Source organism: Crocodylus siamensis, chromosome 4, assembly GCF_052110815.1.
Source record: "Crocodylus siamensis isolate JL-2025a chromosome 4, ASM5211081v1, whole genome shotgun sequence".
Lineage (NCBI taxonomy): Eukaryota > Metazoa > Chordata > Crocodylia > Crocodylidae > Crocodylus > Crocodylus siamensis.
The window spans coordinates 12351420-12363513 of NC_143398.1; the positions used below are offsets into that span (position 1 = coordinate 12351420).

At 49.2% G+C, this 12094-nt stretch overlaps 1 protein-coding gene across 2 annotated transcripts in view; it reads left to right on the plus strand.

Moving 5' to 3' along the window:
* The first annotated feature begins 11368 nt into the window (after positions 1-11368).
* The window catches only part of CAMK1D (calcium/calmodulin dependent protein kinase ID), a 329871-nt gene continuing 329145 nt past the window's right edge, over positions 11369-12094 (plus strand). For both annotated transcript variants that reach the window (XM_090041796.1, XM_090041794.1), the window contains exon 1: positions 11369-11740. In XM_090041796.1, coding sequence (XP_089897922.1) covers positions 11568-11740 — 173 coding nt within the window. In that variant the 5' untranslated portion in view covers positions 11369-11567. The remainder of the gene's footprint in view (positions 11741-12094) is intronic.

The window sequence follows — 12094 nt, forward strand, 5'->3', positions numbered from 1 at the left end:
GCTGCTCCGTCGTGTTATGCCTCTGTATTCCCACCGTGCCAAGGAATCTGAGGGCTTCCAGCCGCACAACCTACGAATTACCCGGTCTCCTTAGGCGGGCTGGATACATCGGCAGGAAGCCTTTTTTTTATCCACGTGCTCCTGCGGCACAGCTCAGTTTCCGAAGAGCTGCCTCTGATTAGCAGTATTTGCCTCTCGAAGCTCACAGGGGGCAAGGTAGAGCTGGAAACAGTGTAAATTAATATAACGTCAGGCTTTAATAACTTCCTTTCGTGACGGAAAAATTCTGGAGGAGCTAATGGGGCTTTCACACTGCCATCCTCCTACTCACTCCCTTTGTCCAGGGGAAGCTGATTCCTCCCCAGTTCTACAAGGGGGGAGAAGGAGCAAGTTGCCTTGGCAGAAATCTTCTCTTGAGTGGATTCTGGCTTCCCTCTGTGACTGGAGGTGTTTTTCATAGTGAAATAAAAGTGTTGCCAGCTCTCATGATTTATTTATGTATTGCTGTTTTGCACGTCTCAGGACATAGGCTGTTTCTCTTGTTGCCGAAGCTCCCAGACACGAGGATCTCAACTTTTATTTGATAAAAAGTCAATTTCCAAGCCCTTGGTTGTGGCTAGGGCAATGAAAAGGGCCTGCTTGACAGCACAAAAACCACAAGAAAGCGGCAGGCCAGGATTTTTTATTTTCATCCTTTTTTGAAGCTGCCAACAATACTGAGACAAGCAAATTTTACAGTTCAGACTTTTGAGTGCCTAGTCTTACTGTATTTAAAGAGGTACTGATTATGGAGGAACAAGAGGAACCAGGCTGGATGGGACTGGTGTCTAATAGTCTGCATTTCATTGACAAAGGTTAATAGTCAGCACTGTTATTGTGAGATCTACAGCACAAACCTAGCTGCAATCTGGGAGGATTTTTTTGCGTGTGTATCTCTCATTAAGGCCGGTGAGGTTGGGTTTTTTCATGTGAGAAGCATGCAAGGCTGGACATAATATAGTATCCAGAGTTAATTAACAAACCACTTCCCTCTTCACTCTTCAATGATGTTAATGCCCTGGAGAGCAAAGAGCAAAATGAGCCAGGTTAATTTGAGCTCTGTTAGAAATGCTGGAAACAGAGATGTTTGCCACATGGAAAAAGAGAAATTTGTGAGATAAAGCTTCCAAGAGGGTATTACCAATAACAATATAAAAGGTAGTCGAGTGTTTTGTTTAAATGAAAGAAACCTGATTACTTCAGAAGCAAGTGAATTGCTCTCTGTATCTTTTCCACCTGTCTCTTAATATCTTTCTCCTTCAACTTTTTATGTTATTCACTGCTATAATTGTAGTAACTTTGTGCTGGATTTGGCTGTCGTTTATTCTGGGGGCTGTTCAGAGGAACTCCTCTAGTTTCAGTGGAGCTATTCTTGTTATGTTGCCAGTGCAACTGCATTATGTTTGTGCAACATTAATGTTGCAAGGAAGGGTGCTCAGAAGTCAGGAAATGTGATAGTTAACTGTAAATGCAGAGCCTTAACATAAATATTGCATGATAATATGGAGACATATTCTGCTTTCAGACCTAACAGAACCCCATTGAAAGCATGGAGAGACAATAGAATTTGGCACCAAGGACCAGACTCTCAAGTATAAATTAAAATGGTTTCACTGATGGCAGATTTATGCCAGTTTGGAATCTGATCCATGGATTAGATAATTAAATGTGCACATCATTTTCAAATGAATATAACATACAAATGCCTGCAAAAGAGCCCCATACAAAACCAAGAATTCAGCCAGCAAAATCAAGTCTCAAAGATCAGAAAACGTTAGAATGAAGGTTGCCCACACAACCTTGTTTTTTCATAGGTGTTAGTTGTTAGGGGCTGGAAAGGACCTTATAGATCATTGGGCCCAGCCTCCCTGCATTTGGGTAGGAAAGACCACTGGGGTCAAATGACTCCAGCATGATGGGCACCAAAATGCCTCTTGAAGACAGCCACAGTGGGTGACTATACCACCTCTGGGAGGAGTCTCTTCCAAACCCTGGGCACTCAGTTTATAAGGAAGGTTTTCCTTACGTTGAGCCTGAAGTGGTGTTCAATCGGTTTGTGCCCATTATTTCTTGTCCTGCCCCAGGGGACCTTGGTGAATAGATGCTCCCCCAAGCCCTGATGTATGCCCCTGATATACTTGTAGGCTGCCACCAGGTCCCCTCTGAGTCTTTTCTTCTCCAGGCTGAACAGCCCCAAGTCTTTCAGCCTCTCTTCATGTGACCTGGTCTCTAGACCTCTAATCATACCTGTGGCCCTCCTTTGGACTCTCTCAAGCTTCTTCACATCCTTCTTGACATGCGGCGCCCAGAACTGGATGCAGTACTCCAGCTGTGGTCTCACCAAGGCTCAGTAGATGACATCCTTTGCCCTGCTCGAGATGCCTCAGTGGAGATATGCCAGCGTTTGAGTAGCTCTGCCGGCTACGGCATCACATTTGTGAACTCTTGTGCATAAACATGTTGATATTGTCTTTCTTGTGTGACTACGTTATGCATTTTTAGGTTTTTTTATTGATACTTATTGTGAATTTATCTTCCTTCAGGATTTGGCTCCAGGATTCATTGAACAGACATCAATGAGTGTACATTTCCTTTGGAGGTTTATTCTGGTGCCCATCCATATTCTGTCTACTTCTCAAAATCAGTGATCTTATCTTCACACTCCTGTGAGATGAGACTGCCCTAGTCACTATTTTCTCCTTGTGGAACAGAGGCACAAAGACACTGAGGCCAAAATTACCAAAGTGTCTTCTTCTTTTGGGAGCGCAATTTGAAACATGTAGGGTTTATTGTCTTCAAGGTACACATAGCACATTGGCTGTCCAAAGCGCAATTCCCATTGTCCTTCCAGTTTCAGAAGGCTTGGCATTTCTGCAAATCTGGCTGACATGTCTGATTTTGGGCACCCAGAAAAGAGATTCACTAGACATCCTTGATTCATGCCCAGATGAGGTCTGTCTCAGGCACTGAATGAGATATGGGTCCAGTGGAATAAAGAATATGTGACTGTGTAAGTAAAGACTTTCTTGGTGTATTTGCACAAGGGATCTGAATTAAGACAGCACAAAACAGAGTTGGGAAATTTCCTTCCTAACTTTTGAATACTTGTCTTTGTTGTCTGTTTTTCTTTTAATGTAGATTTTTAATGTGATTTTCTACTTAGAGAAACTGAGACCCCCCCCCTTCCCCATTGTGCAATTTATATTTCATGGAACCATACTGACCCCAGTTTAGACCAAGAGACAGGTTCAGCCCTGTAGCTTCATGTCTCAGACCTCTCCTCCCTCAGTGAATCCAGTAACTGAAAGCAGTAGTAAGTCATTCCCCTCTGAATTATCTGTAACAGTTATTGCCAGGATATGAGACATGTTCTGCCGGTGGCTTTCACAGATCTTTGGTGATAACAGAGAAATGAAAGACTTGGGACTCCTGGGTGTAGTGCCAAGATCTGTCAAGAAGTGTACTCAAGTGCAGGGGTGTCAAACTCACCTGGGACCCTGGACTGGATTTGGACTGCAGCCTGCAAGACTTCTCAGAGGCAGGATCCAGCCTAGGGCGTATGGCTGTGGTCACTGTGATGACAGTAGCAGTGACAGCTGCAGCCATCATGGTGACAATAACGTAAGAAGTGTGGGTTGGCCAGCCAGGCACTTGCATGCAAGCAGCAGCAGGCCAGGTGGTCACAGGGCAAGGGAGAACTGTGTTCTGCAATGCTCACTCACCCACCTGCCACTGAGGGTCACGTACACTGAGGCCAGGGTTTGAATTACACTTTGACTCTTGGGGAGGGGTCTGCATAAAAAATTGGCTGGGGATGGGGTTGCTTGCGTGGGTCCCCGCCGGTCCCGCTAGGCTGGGGCCGGTGGCAGGGGCAGCTGGAAGGAGCTGCCACTGTTGCTGCCTGGGCTGCTTAGAAAGGCGTGGGGCAGGCTGGGGGCTGTGCATGGTGGTGCATGGGCTCCAGGCTGTTGTGGGGGGCAGGGGAGAAGGGGTTCTGACCGGCCTGTTTCTCATCTCTTATGTGGGGGCTGAGTCCCCCACAAACTCCCCTGTAATTTGAGCCCTGAAAGGCCATAGGGCCCTGGATCCCACAGCAGGCCATGCCCCCAGCTTCTGGTACCCACTGGTATCCTGGAGAGCCAGATGGGGCAGCTCTGCAGGCCATATGTTTGACACCCCTGCTTTAGTGCGTATAGACCATTCTGTCCCTGTGTCCCCAGCTGGCCCTGTACCCTTCTACATCTATTCCCAAGCCTTGCTTCTGCTCCTATCCGCCCCATCTGCTCCTGGCTTTTCTCCCTGGGCTCCTCTCCATGTTTTTTTCTGCAGTCTCATATACATATGCATATCCGAAGTTCTCAAAATGTTATTCTGTGCTAGGGGCAGAATTAATTTAATTTTTTTAAATTTCTGACTTCTGATTATGTAAAGGTATAATCTGAACAGCACCTTAAACATAGTTTCTTTTTTATCATTTAACTTCCTAGATTTAATCAAATAAAAATAAAAGGAAAGGAGAAAAATCCCATTTGTAAAACTCTGAAATCAGCTGGTGCCACTCAACAACATCGGTAACCTGTGGACTTAGCAGGCACCAGATGGTACCAGGGTGACTAATGCCTAGTTGTAGGCTAAGCAGGCACATCTCTACTAGCACATGCCGCGTTATACTAGCATGGTTTGAAAACTGCTGAAGACAACGTAAGTCCTTTACCCTCCTATTCTTTAAAGTTGCAAATACGTCAACAGTCTATCATCCTTTTGCCGTCAATTTGTGTGTTTTGGGATGCTGTTTTAATAGTTTAAGATGATCCAGGGCCACAAATCATCTTAAAGAGCTTAAAGTGATTCAACGCCTTAGGCTGCTTTAAGATGCCTTAGGGGTATTTATCATTTTAACCTGCAAAACCAGAAGAGTCTTACAATTCAGCAATATGGGGAGGCAATAGGGAGCTTGGAAGGTGGGCTGGAACTGGGAAATACAGGTTAAAGGCTTATGGCCTGAGGATTGTGAATGAATTTAGAAAAGTGCTCTTTTAAAAGAGCTGCACACACATGTATTTCCCTTTTACAGTGAAATGTAATCCTGCTCAGAGGGCCAGCACAAGACAGCACTAGGACACAGAGCTGGGTGGAGTCTTCTCTATGGGGTAGCATTTCGCCCTGCCTACACACTTCTTCACCTGATCCAAAGCCTGCTGAAGTCCATACAAAATCTTTCATTGGTTTCCATGAGTTTTGAACCCAAACCTGCACTCCTGATCACCGGGGATGTTCTGCCATGGCTGTCAACTGCAACATAACCTGAGCATGCAATTTGGAAATGCTCCTAAATTTGTCATGTCCAAAACAGGTTTTAAAAAATCAGCGCATGAGCACTCCTCCTTGCTGAGGACTGTTTCCTTGCCAAATTGCGGCTTGTCAAACTTCTGTTGTTACTTAACTTTTTTTAAAAGGCAGAAACAGCACTGAAAAGAAATATTTTAAGTCAGAAAACCTGCATTTTTTTCACTCTCCCATGACTCAGCAATATTGCTGTGGGGATTTTGCTCAGGCTGTCTGAACAACTCCACTATTCTTTGGCCAAAGACTAAGTCTACAACATTTCAGCCCCTGAAAGGGAATATTTCCCAAAATGTCACAAACATGTGAGAAGCAGGGGGTCATAATGCAAGTGGTTTGCAATGCTAGTTATCCTAGCTATAGCTGGAACACATTAAACTTAAGAGAGAAGCTTAAGCTACTAAATTTAGAGCTGGAGAGTCTGATTTTGAGATGTGTAGGTCCAAGATTTTAGTTAATTTCATTTTAGGCTCTGAACTTCTGTCTGACATCACTCATGCATGAATAGAGCAAGAGAGATTTGGAGCAATTTAGCTTGAAAACCCTGGTTCTGAATCAGGCCAGGCAGAAATTGAACCTTGGTTTTCCATGTCCATGTCAGACACTGCTGTGGTCCCCAGCCACAAAGAATAAATGGGGATGGAAGGAAGGGACTGATCCCCCACTTCAAGCAGCCACACTAGTCCTCCTTCCTGGTGGATGCCTTCTACCCCCCGGTTTCTGGTTGATGCCTGTGAGCCCTGGCTGTTGGCATTTTCTTATTATCTGCAATGGGTGAAGAGTCAGATAAGCACTGGGTGATTTTCAAAATCCCACTCACAGGACATAAAAAATCTTATGGGATATTTTAGTTTTAGTGTGTGTTAGAATATCATGTGCGTGTAGATGAATGCACAGATAGCTTGCTTATCTGCATGCTGTGGATGGAGGTAAAGCGCAGAAATTATGTATAGGTGATAAATACTTCAGTGACACAATTCTGAAATGGCAAGGTTCTTTGGGTAGAGGTGAGATCTTCAGGCATTGTGTCCCAATGCCTGAGGAAGGGTGTTTGTGCCCAAAAGCTTGCAAAGAACTTTTTTCCAACTCTTTGGTTGGTCTAATAAAGGATCTCACATCTACCCAAAGAACCTTGCCTGCCTATGTCCTTAGACCAACACGGCTATAACCAACAACCCTGCAAATATATCAGAAATCTTTGACCACCTGGTTTTGTCCACTAATCCATCTTCTTGGGATACTGTTTGTTCTGCTTTAAATCAGTCTGTTGTTAATGGAGTGGTTTCTCTTTCTTCACCTTATATTTGTCCATTTTTGCTACTTCTATATCCCCCAAACTGAACTATCATAGACCAAAGCCCAGTATGGGCAAGATTCAGCCTTTCTAAAATGGCAGCCTTTCTGCATCTCAGACTGTCATGACCCAGCTCTGGCTTGCAGTCCTAAAATCTTAAGCCATTAGTCCTTAATTGTGGCATTTTTAAGAGCACACATGCCATTTTAAAGTTCTTTTGAGAGGTTTGATGGTTTCTCCTTTGCTTTATGCACTTAGGTGTATGTAGTGCAATCCTGGTCCCATTGATGATGAGAGTATTGCCTTTATTTTCAGTGGAGAGTATTGCCTTTGCCTAATACAATGAGAATATTGCCTTTATTTTCAGTGGAGTAGTAGGAGTTCACAAATGGTAACTTTTAGGCAGATGCATAGAGAGACATAGCACCAATAAAGCTGAAGGACGTCCTGTAAACACTTGTAAAATAGGTTTTTTGGTTTGTATAAGACTTGCCAGCTAAAAATGCTGAAAGGAGTAGTGTGATATCAAGATTTTGGGACCCATTTGAGAGGACTAACATAGCTACCATATGTAATCTCAAGTTAACGTTAATAAGCCATTAGCATCCTTATGCTAATATGCGCTAGAGTTCGTGCTATGGAAAACAAATAGTGTAATGAAAGACTACTATACTGCATGCAGATGCGGGGACCAAATTAAGTCTGGACGGGCATTTGCTATTTTTTGCAGTGCCTGATTTTTTAGTCAAAAAATAATTTTCTTTGAACCTAGTTCTGTGTATATAATTATGCAGAATAGAATTCTACATAGCCAGTCTACCTCAGCATATACTGTTATATGCAGCCACTGCAGAGGGAGGGATTTCTTTCATTTTTTTTAAATTGACTCTTCAAATAACTGAGTTTACTACAATAGCTCACCTAGATCATGTCAATCAAACAGGATTATAGGCTCCCGGAGTTCATCCTGACATGACAGACTGTAATGACTCTGAAGAAGCTGTTACAGTCTATTGTGTCAATGATCCATGGCTAATGGGAATGTCTCATATACTTGTCATTAAAATTGTACTGGCTCCTGAGGATTCCTACATTACTAGTTATTTCAAATATGGGTTCTATTAGCACAAAAAGTATGGTAACATGAAGTTAAAGGTGCAGGTTAAACTGGCAAAAGAAAATTTGAGCGGGAGGCTGACCTGACACCTAACCCTTAAGTCAGAGTCTTTTGATGCTTAGAAACTGCCCTGTTCACAATGAGGATGCATTCTTAGGAAAACATGAAGATCTGCAGCTAGCCTAGGAATCGAGAAGCATGCGAGTCTCTTAGCATGATGAGATTCTAGTGCCATGTGGAATGAAGTGACATGATAAATAATAGTGACGGATGCTTATGATATGCTACAGCTCAAACAGAAGTTACAGACTTGAGGCAGAAATTACCGATGAGATTCTTTGGCCTGTGTTATGCAAGGGGTCAGGCTACAGCATCATCATAATCCCTTCTGGCTTTAAACTCCATCAATCTTATACTGATGATGTGAGGTTTAATTTCATAGCGCCGTTTGAGTACCCATGAGTGAAATTTCACAATTCTGCATTACCAGTGTCAAACAGTTTACATCTCATAGAGAGGGAGAGTGAACATTACATTGGCTCCGATAGGTAGGTAGAAGGTATATGTATTTTGGGGTCTTTATTGCAAGTTCTTTGGGAAATGTTCTGTCTTGTCTGTTATGTGTATACAATGCCTAACTCAAGGGGGGTCCCAATTCCTGACCGGGCTGCCTTGGCACTACCACAATAACTCATAATAAGAAATTATTGTAACTGGATGAGGATGGGGACGAGAGGATCAAGTAAATAACAGTGTAATGTGTTTAAAATGAATTCTTTGACATTATTTGTGCAGAATGTTGTGGCAAGTGTAAGGTCATTTGGGTTGTGAGCATGTTGCCACTTCAAACTGCAGTGCATCAGTGAAGCCCCGGCTACCAATATACCTAAGGACCCAAGACACAGTCCTGTGGATCTGGTTCCTTCCTGGAGAGGGCAGTATTGCATGGACACACTAACCAGGTTCCCTGATGTACACTTGAAATCCTTAATTGGAATATATGTACTGTTCCTCGTTTACTTCTCAGCTCACACTCGAGTAAATCTAGCATTATCCCCATAAACTGGATATTATCTCATTAGTAACACTCCCTTTTTTTATCTGAGAAAAACGCCGTCTGGAAACTAGGAAGATAAGAAAAAAAGAATATATCTATATATATGAAAAGAATTTCACAACATTTTGAGCTTTACCCCTCATTATTTTCTGTTGTGAGTGTGAATGTTGTCACATTAAAAAAGGCAAGAGTCACACATGGGTCTGCAGGGTAGAGAAAAATGGTAGTACCAGACTAAACAATACAATGACATGCTATTCTTTTCATTTTAATTGGGATTGGATTATTCAGGGGATCGGTAAGGGGCTCGAATGACTTTCACTCTTAAATTGCTGTCTGTAAATTAGGCCGGGTCATAATTCATAAACGCTTGCTGTAATTAGTAATAATGCAGTCGTAACTGATCCTTTGCCCTTACACAGTATTTTCCATCTGAAAAGATCCATGTGCCTCAGTGTGTGCAGGTATTATTGGCCAGTTCTGTCAAATTTGGGTTCATAAAGCTGCACACTTTAAACCCTATTTAGGGAGCTAAATTGGTGGTCAGATACCGGGCCCAATCCAAAGCCTGGAGACCCTGGTGCCAGTTCCCACAGCTACTCAGCTTTTTGGCAAATGAGGCCACTGAGTGATGTGCCTAACTTTAGACACCTGCTTTGGAAAATGTTGCCCTGCTTATCTCCATCCACGGAGATGGAAACTACAGAGATGTTCACCGCTAGACCATGGCTCCCCTGCGAGCTCGCGGGAGGCAGCCTGGGCTTCCCGCCTCTCAGGCACCCGACTTAACCCACTGGCAGCGCGTGGCCTCTCGTTGTGGCGCGGAGGTAGCTGGGTGGCCATTCGAGGACGCTGGGGGCTGCATCCAAACCGCTTTGCTGCACTCCCAAGAGCGCCACCAAGAAGCGCCACTGCTCCACAGGCGACTGGTGCCCTCTGAGTCTGGGGCGGCACCTGCAGAAGCCGGTGGTGGGGCTGGGGCTGGTGAGCACCCGCAGGAGCTGGCACTGGTGGCAGGGATGGGGCCAGTGAGCGCCCACAGAAGCCGGTGGTGGGGACGGGGCTGGTGAGCACCCGCAGGAGCTGGCACTGGTGGCAGGGATGGGGCCAGCGAGCGCCCACAGAAGCCGGTGGTGGGGCTGGGGCTGGTGAGCACCCGCAGGAGCTGGCACTGGTGGCAGGGATGGGGCCAGTGAGCGCCCACAGAAGCCGGTGGTGGGGACGGGGCTGGTGAGCACCCGCAGGAGCTGGCACTGGTGGCAGGGATGGGGCCAGCGAGCGCCCACAGAAGCCGGTGGTGGGGCTGGGGCTGGTGAGCACCCGCAGGAGCTGGCACTGGTGGCAGGGATGGGGCCAGCGAGCGCCCACAGAAGCCGGTGGTGGGGCTGGGGCTGGTGAGCACCCGCAGGAGCTGGCACTGGTGGCAGGGATGGGGCCAGTGAGCGCCCACAGAAGCCGGTGGTGGGGCTGGGGCTGGTGAGCACCCGCAGGAGCTGGCACTGGTGGCAGGGATGGGGCCAGCGAGCGCCCACAGAAGCCGGGGGTGGGGCTGGGGCTGGTGAGCACCCGCAGGAGCTGGCACTGGTGGCAGGGATGGGGCCAGCGAGCGCCCACAGAAGCCGGTGGTGGGGACGGGGCTGGTGAGCACCCGCAGGAGCTGGCACTGGTGGCAGGGATGGGGCCAGTGAGCGCCCACAGAAGCCGGTGGTGGGGCTGGGGCTGGTGAGCACCCGCAGGAGCTGGCACTGGTGGCAGGGATGGGGCCAGCGAGCGCCCACAGAAGCCGGTGGTGGGGCTGGGGCTGGTGAGCACCCGCAGGAGCTGGCACTGGTGGCAGGGATGGGGCCAGCGAGCGCCCACAGAAGCCGGTGGTGGGGACGGGGCTGGTGAGCACCCGCAGGAGCTGGCACTGGTGGCAGGGATGGGGCCAGTGAGCGCCCACAGAAGCCGGTGGTGGGGCTGGGGCTGGTGAGCACCCGCAGGAGCTGGCACTGGTGGCAGGGATGGGGCCAGCGAGCGCCCACAGAAGCCGGGGGTGGGGCTGGGGCTGGTGAGCACCCGCAGGAGCTGGCACTGGTGGCAGGGATGGGGCCAGCGAGCGCCCACAGAAGCCGGTGGTGGGGACGGGGCTGGTGAGCACCCGCAGGAGCTGGCACTGGTGGCAGGGATGGGGCCAGCGAGCGCCCACAGAAGCCGGTGGTGGGGACGGGGCTGGCGAGCGACGTCGGTGGCAGGGATGGGGCTGGCAAGCACCCGCAAGAGCCGGCGCCAGCGTTGGTGGCGGGGGGACGCGCCAACCCCACCTTTGGCTGGGCCCCCTTTCCAGGCAGGCGTCTCTCGAACCATGCCCGGACAGCGCGGCCGCGACCCCGGGGGGCTGTCAGTGGGCAAGGGCGCTGGTCTGACCTGGGGGGGCGCCCTCAGTCTTCCCACCTGTAGAATGGGCAGAGCCCCCCCGCGCGGGTGCCCGCAGGCCCCGCCCCCGGCCGCGCGGGGCACGTGCGGGGCGGCGCCGGGGGAGGCGGCGAGGAGCGGCTGGGGCTGGGTTTCGCGCGTGTGTTTTCTCTCTCTCTCTCTTTCCTCGTTCCCTTCCCCTGCCCGCCCGGCCTCCCCCCGCTTGACGTGCGCCGTTTTGGTGCAATGCGAATTATCCGCCGGCTGCAGGCGGGTGGGCGGCCCGGCCTCCCCCGCCCATCGCCATAACAACCCGCACGCCCATGTGCCCGGCCCCGGCCCCGGCCCCGGCCCGCAGCCCCGCGCGGGAAGCGGAGGAAGAGGAAGCGGCAGCAGCCGGCGCCATGGCCCGCGAGACCGGCGGGGACAGCTCGTCCTGGAAGAAGCCGGCCGAGGACATCAAGAAGATCTTCGAGTTCAAGGAGACGCTGGGGACGTGAGTGGGGGCGGCCGTGAGGGAGCGAGCGGGGCCGCGGTCCCCCCGCACCCCTCAGGGGCGGGGGCGGAGCAGGGGGGCGATGAGCGCGAGGGGCCTGTGTTTGGGGGGAAGGGCCCCCCCCCCAACGGGCACCCTCCGACTTCGGGACCCGCGAGCCGTACTTCTGGGGAGGACCGTCCCGTTTCGGGCGTGACACGGGTGACCAAAAACACTGTGCGGGGTTAGTCCCCCGCGCCGGCAAGGAACAGTTGGGCGCGTGCGGTGCCAGCCGGGTTCATTTCGGTTCTCCGTGTGCTGGAGGGAACTTAACGTTGGCGAGGCTCCGGCGTGTCCGTTCCTTGCGGTTTCTGT